Below are 17,202 nucleotides of genomic sequence, written 5' to 3'. Positions count from 1 at the left end.
GTCCCAGCACTTCCTGGTGATGGATGGCTCAACCCCAGGTCTGGCAGGTACTGCTCAGATTCATAGCACATGACCTTTTGTGAATCACAGACCCTTCACAAAAGCACACGAGAGCTATAAATGGTCTTCCCCTCAAAGCTCTATGTATACACACAGTTTTGCCTGTGGAGGTGGGGGTGGGAATGGACCACAGTGTTCAGGTTTAGAACTCCTACCTTAGAAATCACTAGTTCAATCCCTCTTACAAATAAGGAAACTGAGGCCCAGAGAGGTTGAGTCATTTGGACTCAGCTGAGATTAAGTGTCTTTTAAAAACTCCACACCCTGAACACCCTCTTTGATTCTCTTTATTATTTGTTTAGTCTGAGTGGAACCCCACCCTCCTGGCCAGCAGCTCTGAGGGCTCACTCCCCAGGGCCTGAGCCTAGGCTTGTACTTAAGTCTCTGTGGTTTCCCCAACTATTCAGCCTAGAACACTGAGGCTTCTGTGAGAGGGCGTACACAGGAGTAACCAACCCCACCCTGTGCCCCTCCCATCCCAGGGGACTCACAAACCCAGTCCTGGCTCCTTTCCACTCAGACACTTGGTAACTTTATTTGCCTTTTGCTGGGTTTTCAGGAGGAATGGGGCTGGCAGGAGCCTGGGCTTCATGCGCCCTCTGGTGGGCCTCAGAGGCAAGGACCAGAAAGGACTGGACAGTCTGCAGGCCACAGTCAATAGAGTTTAGGGGAGGGCTGCAGTGCTCCTCAGGACTGCACCCCCGACCCAGCTTCAGGAGATGGGGCATGACGGGAGGAGGCCCTGAACCTCTGGCTCTCATACTCGCCCGTGTTGGATGCCCGCATGTTCTGCCGAGCCTTCATCTGCTTCAAACGGTCCTTGTCCACTTCCCGCTTGGTGAGGATGAAGAGGAGGATACCACAAGGGAAGCCGATGGCCCTAGGGGTGGGGAGATGGGATTTGGGGAGGGGCCGAGCCTCAGCCAGAGGAGCTGGGCAGAACCTCATTCCGGCTTCATCAACTGCACCAACACTGTAATGCTACTCGCATCTATTCAGCCTCAGTGCTGGCTGCTGGAAGGCCCCGGCGCGAATCGGATCCTGCCACTACCCTGCCCAAAACACCGCAACAGCTCTCCATCACTTCCCGGCCAAGTCCACCAAACTCCTGGGCATGGCACAAAAGGCTTTGTGGTTGGGTCTCTGCCCACCTTATCATTCCTTTTCCCTTTAGTCTGACACTCCTTAGCATGAGCCCTGCCAGCCTGCCCTAACAACTGTGCAGGGTTCTCCGGACAGCCCATCCTCTTTCCCTCTCCAAGTCTTGGCAAAAGTTCCCTCTGCCTAAACTGCCCCACACCCCATCCCTGACTCTCCTTAACCTGAGCAACTGCTATGTGGGAGGCACTTGGCATGGGGAAAGGGCGTGGAGTTATAAGACCTGGTGAAAACCCAGCTCTGAGCCTCAGTTCCCTCCTCTGTAAAATAGGGATGTCCTATTTATCTCAGAAAGACTAAAACAATACACAGTAAAGGACTGGCACACCTCGGGTGCTGGAAAAAAATATTAATTTCTCCCTGCTTTTAATATTGCTCAAGCCTGGCAAGCTCCAGTCCATGGGGTTGCAAAGACTCGGACACGACTGACCGACTGAACAACAATGTATTAAGATCAGAATCAAATCCAAATAACAATGCACTGAACATCTTATAGGTGCTGCTACTGTATAACTAACATAATCTTGCATGATCTCAATTAAAACCTCATTTGGGTCCTGCCCCAAGCTCCCAAAAGAGAGGATGAGGCCATAGACCGAAATCTGAAATCAGATTACCTCAGCTCAGCACACAGAAAACCCACTCTCTCTCCAGTTCACAGACTTTGCCACCTCCCTCCCCTGCTCCAGTCCTCTGAGGTTCCAGTCCTCACACCCAGCCATTCTGTCCCGGCAACCCTGGATTCAGTTCATCACCTGAAACTTGGAGAAGTTTCTGGGTCCCACCCGCCCCTGGTGCCACTCCCCATTAGTGGGCAAAGAGTTAGTTAAAACTTACCAGGCTAGTCCCACAGCTTTCATGGGGTTCTTGCCCCTCTTTCTGGGGATGTATTCCAGCTCAGGGGAGAGGGGCTCAGGCTCCTCCTTGCACTCTGGGGAGCTGTGGCTTTGCAGTGCCCGACTCCTGTTCTGGGAAGCCTTGTTAGCAGTGGCTCCTGAGAGAATCCCTGTGAATGGATGCAAAGAAGGTCAGCTAAGAGAAGAGGAGAAGAAAGCCTAGGGAAGAGTGGTTGAGATCTGAGGAAGGGGAGTGACTGCAATTTGGAGTAACAGGTGCCTGGGCGAGTCCAGAGGGAAATGGGAGAATCGCCATCGAGGTGGCACCTTTGAAAGCCGCTTCCACGTCACTGCGGGCTCATCACCCTGGTGCCGGGAGAGCAAGCTTCGCTGTTCTTCATCTCCTCAGACCTCAGGATGTGAAGGGACTGCAGTGGGGCTCGCGTGAGACGTATGAAAGAAAACCCGAGAAATGGCTTGCAAACTGCAGAATTTTAGCACTGGAGGGGGAGCTTAAAGGTATTCTACTCCATCCCCTCATTTTATAGAAGAGGAAACTGAAGCCCCAAGAGACGAACTGCTTCGCCCAAGGTCAAACTGCTAATTATCCGGGGCTAGAACCCAAGCCTCCAGAAGCCCAGGGCTCTTTTCCTCTGCACTGCGGTGAGTGTGAAACACCTGGAGCGCGGGAGTCTAAAAGGCTTCCTTGAGGCTCCCTTTCCGTGCAAGACCCCAGAGGTGTCGTAGGCTGAGGGATGGACTGGTTGACTTTTAAAGAGCACCTTTTAGCCCTCAGACTCTTTAAAATCCTGCAGAGGGATGCGGGCAGCAATCGACAGCCCTGAACTCCTGCTACAGCTTAGCGGGATGTGAAAAAAAAGGGTATCCCCTCCAGTCCTGCCCTCCCCGGGGTCCCTCTCCTTACCCCGGAGGACGCGGGCATTTCTCGCCCCCCGGCCCTTCAGCGCCGTAGCAGCTACCACCGCCGCCATGTTCAGATCCCAATCCCACCCCCCCTTCACCGCAGTCCCCGCTGGGAATTGTAGTTTGCGTAAGGGGCCTCCCCCGCTGTATCTGCCCGTCCTACAGACCAGAAACTACAACTCCCAGAAGCCCAAGCAGCGGACCCAGGAGAACTACTCTTCCCAGGAGAGCCCCGGAAGCGCGCACGCTCGCTTGTTTCCCTCCTGTTGGGGGCGGAGTCAGGTTGGGCGGAGTTTGGGTTCTCCTCGCCACGCCTCGGCCTCGTCTCCCACTCTTGCCTTGTGATTGGTGACTCAGCCGGCCCACCCCTTTCGCTATTGGTCAAGAGGCCGTCGCTCTCCCTGCCGGGGAGTCGCCTACGCCTACTTCCTCCCGGGAGGAGGGGCTCGAGTTCCGCGTCGTCGCGCAGAGCTGACTCTGGGAGGCGTTTGGGCCCAGAGAAGTGGGTCCGCCGCTTGCGCCGCATGGAGTCCGAATCGGAGAGCGGGGCCGCTGCTGACACCCCCCCGTTGGAGACTCTAAGCTTCCATGGTGATGAAGAGATTATCGAGGTGGTAGAACTGGATCCTGGTCCGCCGGACCCGGGTAAGAGCTGCGGATCCTCAGGCCATGGGACAAGAGGCTTTTACTCCTGGCCTTTGACCCCGGGTTTTCCCCCCTCTGCTCCCCACCCCACCCCACCCCACCCCCCCTGTCATTCCTACCTACCTCCTTCGCCCTTCCCCTCTCCCCCAACCCCACACTTAGTTTTCAGGCCTGGCCCGGGGTGGGGGTTCCCCTGACGCCTCCCCTGGCCCTTCCCCTCACACACCCCCTTCCCATCATTCCCTCGGTCCTCCCTTCCCACACGGTCTCGGGCCAACCCCAGGTCCTCAGAGCTCTCCGGTCCTCCGTTCTGCACGCCCCCTCCTCCCTGCCGCCTCTCACCCCCCGCTTCACCCCTCCTGTCTGACCTCACCTTGCCCTCTCGCCACATGACCACCCCAGCCTCGGGCCTCCCCACACTTGTCATCCCTCTTCCCGCCTGCCGCACACCGTCTGTTAACCCTCTCCCCAAAGCAGACGATCTGGTCCAGGAGATGGAAGATGTGGACTTCGAGGAAGAGGAAGAAGAAGAGGGCAATGAGGAGGGCTGGGTCCTGGAACCCCAGGAAGGGGTGGTCGGCAGCATGGAGGGCCCCGACGACAGCGAGGTCACTTTTGCATTGCATTCTGGTAGGTCCCTGGGGAGAGCTGTCCTAAGTTCAGTCCAGGTGGACATTTGCACATCATCCGCCGTGTAGCGGTGGGAAAATGTTGCCTTTGTGGTGGAGGAGCTGTTGGCTCCTGGAGTCGGTTGAGACACACTTGGGTTCAAATCCTGTCTCTGCTACTTGGTTGTTTATGATCTTTATTGACGTCTCTGAGCTTTAGTTTCGTTTTAAAAAGCTGTCATTGATAAAAGTTCCTTTACTCTGAATTAGGGGTAATAGTACCTTTTAGATCATCTTTTGGATAATCCTCTTAAATATTAACTCTTGATAAGGAACCAGTAAAGCAGGCTTTTCTCACTCAGCCCCCAACCTGGTGGCATCCCACTCTGAGAACTGTAAGCCCTACACTCGTTCCCTCCTCTTGTCCACCACAGAAATGTGGGGTGAATGGAAGAAAGAGTACAGGAGAGCGATGTGTCCTGGGGAGGGACTTCTCCAACAACCGAATGCTTGAAACTTAGAAGAGCTTGAATGCACCCTTCTTTTCCAGGAAGAAAGACATGTTGCTTTAGGTGGAAGGGGGGTGGGCTCCCCAAAGGTCCTGAAGGACAAGACTCTAGGTGGGATCCCCACTTCCTTACTCTTGGAATATCTCTTGGGACAGCATCAGTGTTCTGTGTGAGCCTGGATCCCAAGACCAACACCTTGGCAGTGACAGGAGGTGAAGACGACAAAGCCTTTGTGTGGAGGCTCAGCGATGGGGAACTGCTCTTTGAGTGTGCAGGTGAGGGAGCTCGGTGAAGTCCTGCCTCTTTGGAGGTCTTAGGGGGCTGGCCTGCAGTGGTTGTGCATCCAGCAGCCATTTATTGACCCCTGTTTTGCCAGCTCTATGCTTGGCCCCAGAGCCCCAAAGAATATCCTAGTCTTTTGTGGGTGTGGGGGAGGGAGACACTGACTGGCCGAGGGAGTCAGGGAAAGACCTGGAGGAGGCGACACTAGTGACGGAGAATGGGCGTGGGAAGGAGGCTGTGGATATTTCAGGCAGAAGTGCGGACAGGATGGGGAAGACATAGGTCTGGGCTACACATGGTCAAGTGGGGGCCCAGTAGTGTCTTGCCTGGGGAGAGCTGGGGGTTGCAGCAGTTGGCTTCTGCAGCAGCTCTGAGTTTGGTTGCCTGTTTTGTGGGGACTCATCCTTTTTTTCCCAGCTGGTACTTTCTGGGGGCCAGATACCTGGGTCCTGTATCCCCAGCACCAGGTTCCCTGACATTCTCTTCTCTTTCTGCCCACTCTCTGCAGGCCATAAAGACTCTGTGACTTGTGCTGGTTTCAGCCATGACTCTACCCTAGTGGCCACAGGAGACATGAGTGGTCTCTTAAAAGTGTGGCAGGTGGACACAAAGGAGGAGGTCTGGTCTTTTGAAGCAGGAGATCTAGAGGTGAGATTGTCACAGTGGGATTCAACTCTGAGTGCCGGGTGGAGTAGGGAGAGCTTGGGGGCCCATACCACCTTGAATGGATCAAGCCGGCTCTGAGCCAGTGCTCTCCCAGGGGACAGCAGGAGTGTCTGGGCCCGTCCCCTGGGATGTCCCCACTGACTGGGAAGCAGGGAGAGCTTGGTGGGGTTCTGGGGGCAGACTCCTAGGTGAGATGGGATGAGGGGTACCCTTGTTGAGCCTTTGTCTCTGCCCAGTGGATGGAGTGGCACCCTCGGGCACCTGTCCTCCTGGCGGGCACGGCTGATGGCAACACCTGGATGTGGAAGGTTCCGACTGGTGACTGCAAGACCTTCCAGGGCCCCAACTGCCCGGCCACCTGCGGCCGAGTCCTCCCTGATGGTGAGAGCAGCATTCCTGAGTGTGGACAGGTGGGGTCTGGGTTCCACACATGCCTGACACCCTCCTGGGCCACGGTCAGCAAACTCCGAGGTCTGCTGTTGAGAGCAGTGACCTCCCAGGACCAGAGCAAACAGCTTCCCCTTTCTCACCCGGAACTGGGTCTTCCCTGGGGCACTGTCTGTTCCCTCGCTTCCTTGCCTGCCTCCTTCTTCTCTTGCCTGATGTGCTGGTGTGTCTGTGCTGGTTGTCGTCTCTTCACCTGCATCTCTGATCCTTCAGGGAAGCGAGCTGTAGTTGGCTATGAAGATGGCACCATCAGGATTTGGGACCTGAAACAGGGAAACTCTATCCACGTACTAAAAGGTATTGGAGGTGGCGAAGGTGTTAACCTAGGCTTTTGTGGGGAAAGGGCCGAGACCTGGGTCAGGATGAAGCCTGACTTTTCCTCCCTGCTTCAACCTAGGGACTGAGGGTCACCAGGGCCCTCTGACCTGTGTCGCCACCAACCAGGATGGCAGCCTGATCCTCACTGGCTCGGTGGACTGCCAGGCCAAGCTGGTCAGTGCCACCACTGGCAAGGTGAGTGGGACCTGGAAGTCTGGCTGTGGGGCCCTCTGCTTTCCACGTCTCCGTTTCTTCTTTTTCTTCACTCAGCCTCCTTGCCCTGGTGCCTTTCTTCTCTTACTGGAGAATCATGTTTCCAGGCTCTCTTCTGATCCTCTCCTCTGGCTCATAGGTGGTGGGCGTTTTCAGACCCGAGACTGTGGCCTCCCAGCCGAGCCTGGGAGAAGGGGAGGAGAGTGAGTCCAACTCCGTGGAGTCCTTGGGCTTCTGCAGTGTGTGAGTGTGAGCGCGGCCTCAGCCTGGACACATGAGCAGGGGGCTTGGGGGAGGGGGCTGGGGACCAGGGAGGACAGAGGGTCCAAGTGCAGGTCCCCCCACGAGCCTTCGTGATGCTCTCTTCTGCCAGGATGCCTCTGGCAGCTGTTGGCTACCTGGATGGGACCTTGGCCATCTATGACCTGTCCACACAGACCCTCAGGCACCAGTGTCAGCACCAGGTACAGGCTGTGGGGAAGCCCAGGTTCTCTGGGAGCATCTGCCGCAGATATGGCTCCTGTCCAGTCCTCCCTATGGTCCATCATCCCCCACTCCCTCCTTGAGAGTTGGGAGCAGATGCCCATGACGCACCTCGCTTCTGTGTACCCTTCTGCAGTCGGGCATTGTGCAGCTGCTGTGGGAGGCAGGCACCGCCGTGGTTTACACTTGCAGCCTGGACGGCATCGTGCGCCTCTGGGATGCTCGGACTGGCCGCCTGCTTACTGACTACCGGGGCCACACGGCCGAGATCCTGGACTTTGCCCTCAGCAAGTAAGTGAATTTGGCATGGGCTAGGGTCTCTGCGTATTTGAAAGGTGAGAGCAGCATGTGGGGCTCTTAAAGTGTGGGAGGGCTGCTAAAGGAAGCTGGGACCCAAGGCCTGGGCCTGCCTAGGCAGCTGTGCTGGGGGCCTGCGGGAGTCGTCCTCTGTTGATGGTATGGCCTCTCATCTCACTCTCGGGCTCAGGGGCTGGGACTGCCTCCCCCATGTGGGCAGCTCTCCCCTGATCCCCAGGCTGATGGCTGGCTTCAGGAGTGTTCACCGGATGTGGGCTGGTGAGCCCAGTGCCAGGCATTAGCGGTCTAGAGCTGAGGATACACTGGAAAAGCCCCCCAAAGGGCCCCTGGGTGGTGGGCTTGGGGTGGGCCTTAGGTTCTCCAGTCCTTTCCAACCGTGCTTTCTGTCCACAGAGATGCCTCCTTGGTGGTGACCACGTCAGGAGACCACAAAGCAAAAGTATTTTGTGTCCAGAGACCTGACCGCTAATAGCTGCAGCGTCTGCTTTGTGTCTGGTGTGGAGGGGGCGCAGGGAGACCCCCCACAGCAGAGGTGGTCGGGTAGGAGGGAAGAGGAGGGGAGGGGCCTCAGACTACTTTCCAACCCCTTCAAACTGACTTGCTCCCTCTCTGTCTCTTCCTTTTCTTAAGAAACCCACCCCTCGGGCCCCTCCTTTCCCCCCTCCCCTTCCCCTCACCCAGACCTGGCGGATACTTCAGAGGGAGGTTCAGACCTCTTTCTCTTTCACTTCCTTTGCTGGTGTGAGCCATGGGGGTGTGTGTTTGTATGTGGGGAGTAGGTCTTTGAAGTTCCCGTTCTTTCCCTTCCCAAGTCTCTGGGGGTGGAAAGGAGGAAGAGATGTTAGTTAACAGATTTTAAAAATGTAAATAAAATATACTTCCCAGAGGCGTGTCTGTGTGGATTTTGTGGCTGGACATGAGGAGGAACCAGTGAGGGGCATGTCAGGGTGTTGCTACCCTCCCCCTCTGCTGGATTTCAGGGTTCCTCAACTCACCGCCCTCACCTACAACTGCCTGCCTACCAGGAATCTCCCTGGATATATATCCTCTAGGTTCTTTCCCCAGCTGTTTACCTGTCCCTCCCTGGCTGAGACATGGAATCTCCCTGGATCCTCTAGGTTCTTTCCCCAGCTGTTCACCTGTCCCTCCCTGGCTAAGACACAGAATGAGATAACCATCACCTGGGCCAAAGGAGCTTTATTCAGTCAGAGTGGGGTCATACAGGGACACTCTCTGATCCATGATCCAAATCTGTGGGGACATGTGGAGACGGGCTTGGCAGCCAAGATGGATGGATGCTTCTAATTGGAATGAGCAGAGGCCCTCCCTCTAGTTCAAGTCAAGGTCCACACTGCTTTGGCTGCTGGTATGGTAGGTGGTGTTGGGGCCAGGACTGCTCTGGGGTCTGCCCCGCAGCATCCGGAGCCACCTCTGGGCGGCCACCCTCCAGGGGCCTGTATAGCGCTGATCACCCAGCCCCATGGCCACGGGCACGGCCGCCGCACTGGCGCTGCCCAGTGAGATGAGGGACAGCAGAGTTCCGGGCCCCAGTGGCGGGCGCTGCTCAAAGGCCAGGACAGAGAGCAGCAGGGTGGCCACATAGGGCCCCCAGCACAGCCCGAAGAGCAACGTGGCCCCGGCCTGCGCCCTGGCCTGCCGCCAGGTGAGGGCTCGGGCCAGGGCCGAGGGCGCCCCGCGGCACACGGCCCGCTCCAGCCGGCGGATGTCCTGCAGCTGGTGGTGCGCAGTGACCAGCACGCGGACCGAGAGGAGGGCAGCCGCGCCCACAGCCGGCAGCAGGAGCCCATAGATTTCGAGGTAGAGGTAGGGGGCTGGGAAGACGGCCTGGGAGCTGCAGTTGCCACCAGGGGCCCAGTGGTTCCAGCCCAGGGCAGGCAGGCTGGCAAAGAGCAAGGGGGCAGCCCAGGTGAGGAGCAGGGCCAGCCGCATGCTCCCGCGGGGCCGCAGGGGCCGCAGCACGGCCATGTAGCGCTCCCCGTGCACCAGCAGGAGGTTGGCGAGCAGGGAGAGGAAGCAGAAGTTGGGAGCCAAGTAGAGGAAGAGGCAGGACCAGTAGCCCCGGCGGCTCTGCCTCCAGAGGACGGGCAGCGCGGGCAGCGCCAGCCCGGTGAGCAGCCCTGCCAGCAGAAGACTCAGGAAGAAGCAGCCAGCGGGCGGGCTGCGCAGGCGGCGGTCCCCGGCGATGCCCAGGGCCAGGAGCAGGTTGGCAGCGACGATGAGGCTTGCCAGGGCCAGAGAGAGCCCCAGGGCCCCTGCAGGAACGGGGCTGGGCACCTCCCTGGTGCTGTTGGATGTCATCTTGGGCCTGGGGACGGGGGAGACCTGGAGCAGCAGCAGGCATGCCTGGACAGAAGATGGGGTGGCTGGAGTTAGGATGGGCCTGCGGATCACTGTCCTCTCTCGGCAAGTTGTTGTTTAGTCGCTAAGTCATGTCGGACTCTGTGACCCCAGGGACTGTAGGTCACCAGGCTTCTCTGTCAGTGGGATTTCCCAGGCCAGAATACTGGAGTGGGTAGCTAGTCCCTTCTCGATTGAACTATTGAGCTATTCCCCAGTCAGGGACTGAACACGCGTCTCCTGCATTGGCAGGCGGATTTCTTTACCTCTGAACCACAAGGGAAGCTATCTAGAGGTTGCAGACCAATGGACTGTGGACCATATCCTGTTTGCTGATACACATTTTTCCTCCAATGAATTGCCAATTAAAATTTACATAAAAATTCATATTTTGGGTTAAAAAAAACAATCAGGGCCTATGTAGTAGCAACCAGCTAGAGTTGTGCTGTCACTGCCTTCAGAAAGCTCCCCACCCAGCCCTTTCCCCATTTCTGTTACCTGCCTGACCCTCTCTGGGCAGCGGTGTTTATGCCTCTGGTTAGACACACCCATCCCCACAGCATTTGGACCATCCTGCCTCCACCAGGTGAGGCGTCTAAATCAGCTAAAGGAATAGGATGGAGTCTGGCTGGTGTGTAGTGATCCTCTGGCCAGCCAACAGCTGACAGCCTTCTTTGGGCCATGGGCGGGCCCTGGACTAGGGGCTAGGGCTGGGGTTGGGTGGGGAGGGGTGGGAGAGTGGAGAGTGGTCCCTGTCTTCAGATGCTTGCAGGCTGGTTGGCATCAGTGTCTTAAAAAGTGGTAGGTTACTAAGGATTGGGGGGTGGGGGTGGGGGGGGGCAGAAGTCAGTCTGAGGCAGGGCTCGCTGAGTTAGCAGCACCAAGGGGTTGCCCTGTCCCCAGCACCTCCCTTCCATCCGCCTTGTGGCTGGTTACACTTCAGTGAGCAGCCTCCGGGTAGGACTTCCAGCCCATAAACTTGACGTCCGCACCAGGCTAGCAGCTAGCAACGGGGCCTTTCCTGGGAACTGGAGGAGGGGAAGAGCTGCTGAGTGAGGGGGAGGGTTGGTAGTGAGTGTGGAGGGCAAGGGGGGCTGAAGTGAGCCCAGAGATGGAGGGGGAGCCGCTGGGCAGCGCCTGGCCTCTCCGTGGCTCTGACCTGTCCCAGTCCTCCCATGCCCTGGCCCTGCCGCCGCATCATGGGGATGAGGGAGGGGGTATCCTGCCTGGGCCCTGTGGGAAACTCCTGCTTCTGTCAACAGGGGAGCAGCTGCTGTTGCTAGGATCAAAGTCAATAAGGGAAGGATTCCTACCTGCCCCCTCCCCGGGGTCAGAGGGTCGAAGGGCCTCAAGGCCACCCTGAGCACAGGAGATGCTCCCCCTTCTATTCCCAGCTCCCCCAGTTCCCCCAGGCCGTTGCACCCCTTTACCCTCAGCCTGGTTCCTCTTTCTCAGTGTCCCCCAGTGCCCTCTGCTGGGAACATCTTTCCCTTCCAGCGGCCCTCTGGTTTCTGTTCCCCTTCATCCCCACACTGTTAACTTGTTCAAACCCCAGGAGATCTCAGGGACCTGAGACTTCAAACCTGGACTCTGGAGTCACGGGCTGGCACTCCCAGCTCTTCGCTGGGAGTGAGTCTCCCACCCCACCTCCACCAGAGCAGCAAGACAGCCAGGGTCAGCCTTGGGGGTGGGGGGACTTCTCAGCAGTCACACCATGGAGGCTCAGGTGGCTTGGGCTGGGTGCAAGGCCTCTTCAGGCCCTGCGGCTGAGGTCTCCAGGTGTGGCCCGGGGGCCAGGTGGGGGCTAGGGTTAGGGTTAGGTAGCTACTCACATGACTGTAGGTGACAGGTGTGGCTTGTCCAGCCTGGGCTTCCCTCCGAGTGTCAGGGAGTTGTCCCAGCCAGTGCTGCAGGGCTTCTGGCGACGTCTGGTGTCCTGACCGTTGAGGTCATGGTACCTCCACTGTGTGGAGACAGCAGGGCCCCCAGCTCTCTGCTGCCCTGGCTCTGCCCTCGCCTGGGATGGAGCTGAGGCTGGTGGGACCCAGCCTGGCCCCGCCTCTGGGGGTGGGGCCCGACACACCCTGAGCTGCTGTGCTGGGAAGGCTTCCTCCCCTTTCCCCTGGGCGCCCTCCACGTCTTCCTCCCATACCAGTGGCCCTGTTTCCAGCCACTGGACATAGCTTGGCTCCAAGGAGGCAGCTTGGAGCTCTCTGGCCTGCTGCTGGTTAGCTAATCTGAGAAATGCACTCCAGTTAGTGAACAATGATTTAGTCTATCCTCCCCATCTCCCGGCTGATATATTTACATTTTATAAATATATCAGTGGCCAGCCAGCTGATAGCGCATCCAGCTCTGTAATTCTGCCACTCTGCTGAGTACAGTCTGATGGTGGCGGTGGTGGGGGCCTTTGGAACGTGAGAATCCTTACTATCTCCCCTTCCTATTACCTGATGGGAACTTTCAGCTTATAAAGCCAGCCTTACCTCCTAGAATCTGGGTTCATTCCGCACTTTTCTCAATTACTTTGTGAGTCACGTTTTGGGCTGAGGCATGAATGGCTCTTGGGCAAGCTATCTCTGGGCCTCTATTTTCTCACCTGTAAAATGGGAGCAAGGCAAACCATCAGTCAGTGTTGCCAGGAGTCTTATGGGATAATATACGTAACTGCATACATCCCACTGCCGGACACCTAACTGGGGGAGGGGTCTCAACAAATGACATCCTTCTTTTCTCCTCCATGAAGACTAAGAAACAGCCAGTGCTTGAATCAGAAGGCCTGGGTTTAAATCTCAGAGTCCTACTTGGATCCTATTTTACTGGCTGTGTAAACTTGAACAAATTATTAAATTTTCTTACCTCAGTTTCCTCATCTGTAAAATGGGGGCTCGTACCATTTTCGTCTATTGTGAGACTAAATGAGAAAATGTGGGGAGACTTCCCTGGAGGTCCAGGGGCTAAGACTCCACCCTTCAACTACAGGGGCACAGGTTCAATCCCTAGTTGGGGTATATCCCACATGCCACGTGGTGTGGGCAAAAAAAAGTGTAATAAGGACTTCGGTCAGTGGTTGGCACAGAAGCAGTCAATGAGAGGAACTTCTGGCCTTTCCTGCACGTCCCCTCTGAGAATTCCATTGAAATAAGCGGACGAAGAGCTTGTGAATAGCAAGAGGGTAATGACACTTTCACTCCACAAGGAAACACAGGAAACTGAGTGAGTGGAAGGGCAAGTTCAAGGCCAGGAAGCCCTGATTTCCACCTTGTGTCAAGTGTAACTTTGGGGAGAGGGAGAGAAGCAGTTACATTTTCTTGAGACCTGAAATGGGAGGAAACAGGCTAAAACTTCAGCAAGAAAGCTGGAGGTTAGACATTAGGAAAAGCTTTCTTGTTCAAGAGCACATGAAGATGGAGCAAGGGGTCCTCTGCCCTCTCCCAGGATGACCTGGGCCTGAAGGGCGGGAGGCCTGAGAGGTCTGGCTCTGCCAACTCTGCACGGCAGTCAGGGGTCCTGGAGAGAAGGGTCTCTGGACAAAAAGTGGGAGAAGCATCCAGTCTCAGGCCTGTCCTCTAGGGAGCTGTGGGCTAGGAGGACGCAGCGTTCCAGGGGATGGCTCCCAGCCCCATGCTCTCTGGTTGGGCAGAAGTCGAGAGGCTCTGGGAGAGTTCAGATTGGGGTCTGGACAGAAGTGGGAGTGGATACTTGGATACTGGACTGCCAAGAATAAACAGACCTCCTTCTGTTCCCAACCCTGGCCTCCTCCCGGCAGCCTCCAGGATGTCTGTGTTTCTTCTCCACTGCTCTGTCTAAACAGTGTGTGGGATGACGTGTAAAGAACAACTCTGGGAGCAGGAGCCGGGCAGCCTGGGTTCTGTCTTCCACTCAGCTGTTTCCTCCTGACTTGATCGTCTGGTTCCTCTGTTCCATCAATCCCTGGGACTGACTCATCCACAGCCTTCTCTCCTTTGCTCACAGGAGGGCTCTGATGCAGGCAGTCCTCAGATGCTCCAATCAGCTGACTCTTCGGGCCCTAGAGTCCCCACCCGTCCCCCTTCTCTCCTTAGGTCCAGCCTGTTTTCACGATGCCCGATGTGGACAGGGGCAGAAAATGCACCTGGGTCTCCTCTGTCACTCTGTTCTCCTGGGTATTTAACTTTTCTGTTGACCCTGGGTGTCTGGGACTTGGTGGTGAGTACTCACTGACTGGATGAACAGAGGCAAAGGGGTGATGAGTGGCTATGGAACTGTTCAACCCTCCCCAAGATGCAACAGCAGACGAGCCCCTGGGGGTCTCTGGAGGGTTGTGGGCGCAATACTATGACCAAGACTGAGGAAGCCCTAAGTCAGCTGTATGAGCAGAGGAAACTTGTCCTTCCCGTTAGGGATAAATGACAGATCTCTCACAGAAATTTAACAGTGCTTTTAGCAATCCCCAGAAGGGGGCAGCATTGCTTGAACTCAGAAGAGCCCCCAGAATGGACCCAGGCTTTGGGTCTAGGGCCTCTGTGGCTGCTGGGCTTAGGCTGAGGGTCCATCTGGCCTACTTTGAACGAGGCTGAAGGAACTGAAATGGTAACAGAGGAGAAGCAGCTCTGGGTATGTGGGCTGACACAGTAGCTGGTGTTACTTCCTCTTCCTGGCTTCAATTTCCCGCCCTCTGGTTCCACACGTCCACTTATCCACTTCCTGTTATCGTCTTTGTCTTCCCACCAAGCTCCTGGATTTTAGCTTCCCCAGGTCCTACTTTCTCCAGATTTGGGAGATACCCAGCAACACCTTCCTCACCTCAAACTGCAGTATGAGGGCCACCAGCAAAAAATATCACCATCTTGGGGGAGGACCTGAAAAACCCCAAAGCAGAATAACCTTGATTTATGCTGCCCCTTCTGATCTCCTTGGGAGTGTAAGAATGGAACTAAGATTTATTAGAAAGCATTATCAACTGTAATTATAGGCATTATCAGTCAGTTCAGTTGCTCAGCAGTGTTCGACTCTTTGCGACCCCATGGACTGCAGCACGCCAGGCCTCCCTGTCCATCACCAACTCCTGGAGTTTACTCAAACTTATCTCCATTGAGTTGGTGATACCATCCAACCATCTCATCCTCTGTCGTCCCCTTCTCCTCCCACCTTCAATCTTTCCCAGCATCAGGGTCTTTTCAAATGAGTCAGTTCTTCGCATTAGGTGGCCAAAGTATTGGAGTTTCAGCTTCAGCCTCAGTCCTTCCAATGAATAATCAGGACTGATTTCCTTTAGCATGGACTGGTTGGATCTCCTTGGTGTCCGAGGGACTCTCAAGAGTCTTCTCCAAAACCACAGTTCAAAAGCATCAATTCTTCAGCACTCACCTTTCTTTTCAGTCCAACTCTCACATCCATACATGACTACTAGAAAAACCATAACTTTGACTAGTGGGCCTTTGTTGGCAAAGGAATGTCTCTGCTTTTTAATATGCTAAGTTGGTCATAACTTTTCTTCCAAGGAGCAAGCATCTTAATTTCATGGCTGTTGTCACCATTTTGGAGCCCCCCAAAAATCAAGTCTGTCACTGTTTTGCCATGAAGTGATGAGACCAGATGCCATGATCTTTTAGTTTTCTGAATGTTGAGTTTTAAGCCAACTTTTTCACTCATTATAAATGCCTACTTGACTCATTGGAAAAGACTCTGATGCTGGGAGGGATTGGGGGCAAGAGGAGAAGGGGATGACAGAGGATGAGATGGCTGGATGGCATCACTGACTCGATGGACGTGAGTCTGAGTGAACTCCGGGAGTTGGTGATGCACAGGGAGGCCTGGCGCGCTGCGATTCAGGGGGTCACAGAGTCGGACACGACTGAGCAACTGATCTGATCTGATGTGATAGGTACTTATCTGTTGTTTGTTCCTTTTAAGAGCCTGGTGAGATAGGTGGAGTCATGTCCAACCAAAGATGAGGCCACTGGTGCTCAGATTAAGAAATCCGCTCAGTCACATAGCTATTAAGTGGAAAGTGAAGTCACTCAGTCGTGTCCGACTCTTTGCGACCCCGTGGACTGTAGCCTACCAAGCTCCTCCGTCCATGGGATTCTTCAGGCAAGAATACTGGAGTGGGTTGCCATTTCCTTCTCCAGGGGATCTTCCCAGCCCAGGGATCAAACCCAGGTTTCCCCGCATTGGAGACCTGGATTCAAACCCAGGTCTGTCTAAAAAACATTTTTGCAACTCTCCAGTTTACATCCCAGCTCATCTACACCTCCCAGGTATGGACCTTTGGGCAAAGGAGCAAATCAGCACTGAGATTAGATCCCCTTTTCCCCAGCCCACATCCCCAGTGTGCTGAAGTCCTCCTCCAATGGGCTTTGGCTGAAGTTACAGTGGGCCTTTGTCCATAACGGTGAAGGCGGGCCCTTGAGAATGAGTTAAGTGTGCCCTGGAAACAGATGTAGACAAAGGAGCCAGTTTGGAGGGGGTTTTCAACAGTATGAGTTTTTATGCTGATGAAGTCTTGGAATTAAGACAATTCCTTACGGTTTACCACTGTAAAAAATACTTAATGCCTCCTCTTCTCTGTATCTTCTAAGCAATTTTGGTTTTGCCATGTACAGCACTTTTCAGGAATCCAATCTCCATTATTGGCAAAATACAGTTGAGTTCCAACTTACTAAGAAGGTTTGTTCTAAACTCAGCGGGATGGCAAACACACCTTCTAGCAAAATTCCCTTCACAAACCCCTTACACAGGGGTACAGAGCACAGCTATGTCACTGTCTCCTAACAGATCTACCTTAGCCCAGTTTTCCATCCACCAGCAGTAGGTGATGAGGGGCTGCATCCCAGGAGAACACGGGGCAGCCTTGGCAGTGAACTCTCTCCACTGCAGGTCATGGTTGGCCTCCCCAAAGGGAGAGCACTCTCCAGGGCACTTGGTTGTTGAGGGCAAGGGAACATAACTGATCCTGAGCTTTCCAGGATCTCATTGACAAAGAGTAAAGTGAAGTTTTGATGACTAAACAACCTGTCCCTTCAAATCTGACCATGACCCACAGTAAAGACATTTTTATGACCTAGTCAATATGTCCACAACTAAGACATATTTCAGAATCAGTACTTACCTATAATAGGAGTGATGTATTCAGCATATATGACACAACAGTTTCTACTATTCCATTTTAAAACACTGAAGATGAAGTCACATATGTGGAAAAAAACACACAGGAAACAACACACACACACAGATGAGCTGCATGTACAACTGGGGAAATATGAGTAAGGCTGTGATCCTGTTAACATCAGCTTCCTCCTGGCAATTATATTGTATTACAGGATTTCAGCACTGTTTCTTACAACTGCAGTTAATCTACAAATACCTCATAATTGTTGAGGAAATACCAGACTT

General features: G+C 54.9%; 3 protein-coding genes across 6 annotated transcripts in view; 1 reads left to right on the top strand and 2 right to left on the bottom strand.

The window, feature by feature from the left end:
- The window catches only part of PNKD (PNKD metallo-beta-lactamase domain containing), a 72,104-nt gene extending 68,975 nt beyond the window's left edge, over positions 1-3,129 (bottom strand). Inside the window, exons 1-3 of one of the 2 annotated variants that reach the window (XM_006046399.4) lie at positions 2,980-3,129; positions 2,056-2,224; positions 567-940 (exon numbers count right to left, since the gene is read on the bottom strand). In XM_006046399.4, the coding sequence (XP_006046461.1) occupies positions 748-940; positions 2,056-2,224; positions 2,980-3,046 (429 nt within the window). In that variant the 5' untranslated portion in view covers positions 3,047-3,129 and the 3' untranslated portion in view covers positions 567-747. Of the gene's footprint in view, positions 1-566; positions 941-2,055; positions 2,225-2,979 lie in introns of those variants that run through there. The other variant, XM_006046397.4, reaches the window with a different exon arrangement.
- Positions 3,130-3,407: 278 nt separating this feature from the next.
- On the top strand, positions 3,408-8,351 carry LOC102403384 (angio associated migratory cell protein). 2 transcript variants are annotated; one of them, XM_006046396.3, is made up of 11 exons: positions 3,408-3,623; positions 4,101-4,253; positions 4,896-5,015; positions 5,531-5,670; positions 5,925-6,069; positions 6,349-6,432; positions 6,533-6,648; positions 6,806-6,909; positions 7,040-7,130; positions 7,286-7,440; positions 7,861-8,351. In XM_006046396.3, the coding sequence occupies exons 1-11, from the start codon at positions 3,503-3,505 to the stop codon at positions 7,934-7,936; spliced, it is 1,305 nt and encodes a 434-aa protein (XP_006046458.2). In that variant the 5' UTR covers positions 3,408-3,502; the 3' UTR covers positions 7,937-8,351. The 2 variants fall into 2 exon arrangements, with proteins under 2 accessions (XP_006046458.2, XP_006046457.2); XM_006046395.3 differs by having other exon boundaries at positions 4,098-4,253.
- A 293-nt stretch (positions 8,352-8,644) lies between these two features.
- Positions 8,645-14,835, bottom strand: GPBAR1 (G protein-coupled bile acid receptor 1). Of its 2 annotated transcripts, none has more exons than XM_044937784.2 (2): positions 11,658-14,835; positions 8,645-9,831 (listed from the first exon to the last, which is right to left on the bottom strand). In XM_044937784.2, exon 2 carries the CDS (start codon positions 9,784-9,786, stop codon positions 8,797-8,799), a length of 990 nt encoding a protein of 329 aa, XP_044793719.1. In that variant the 5' UTR covers positions 9,787-9,831; positions 11,658-14,835; the 3' UTR covers positions 8,645-8,796. The 2 variants fall into 2 exon arrangements, with proteins under 2 accessions (XP_044793719.1, XP_044793720.1); XM_044937785.2 differs by lacking the exon at positions 11,658-14,835 and adding an exon at positions 11,409-11,582.
- Positions 14,836-17,202: the final 2,367 nt, after the last annotated feature.

Source organism: Bubalus bubalis, chromosome 2 (assembly GCF_019923935.1).
Source record: "Bubalus bubalis isolate 160015118507 breed Murrah chromosome 2, NDDB_SH_1, whole genome shotgun sequence".
NCBI classification, from domain to species: domain Eukaryota; kingdom Metazoa; phylum Chordata; class Mammalia; order Artiodactyla; family Bovidae; genus Bubalus; species Bubalus bubalis.
Note: the sequence above shows the minus strand (reverse complement) of the source record. Positions and strands in the feature narration are given on the sequence as shown.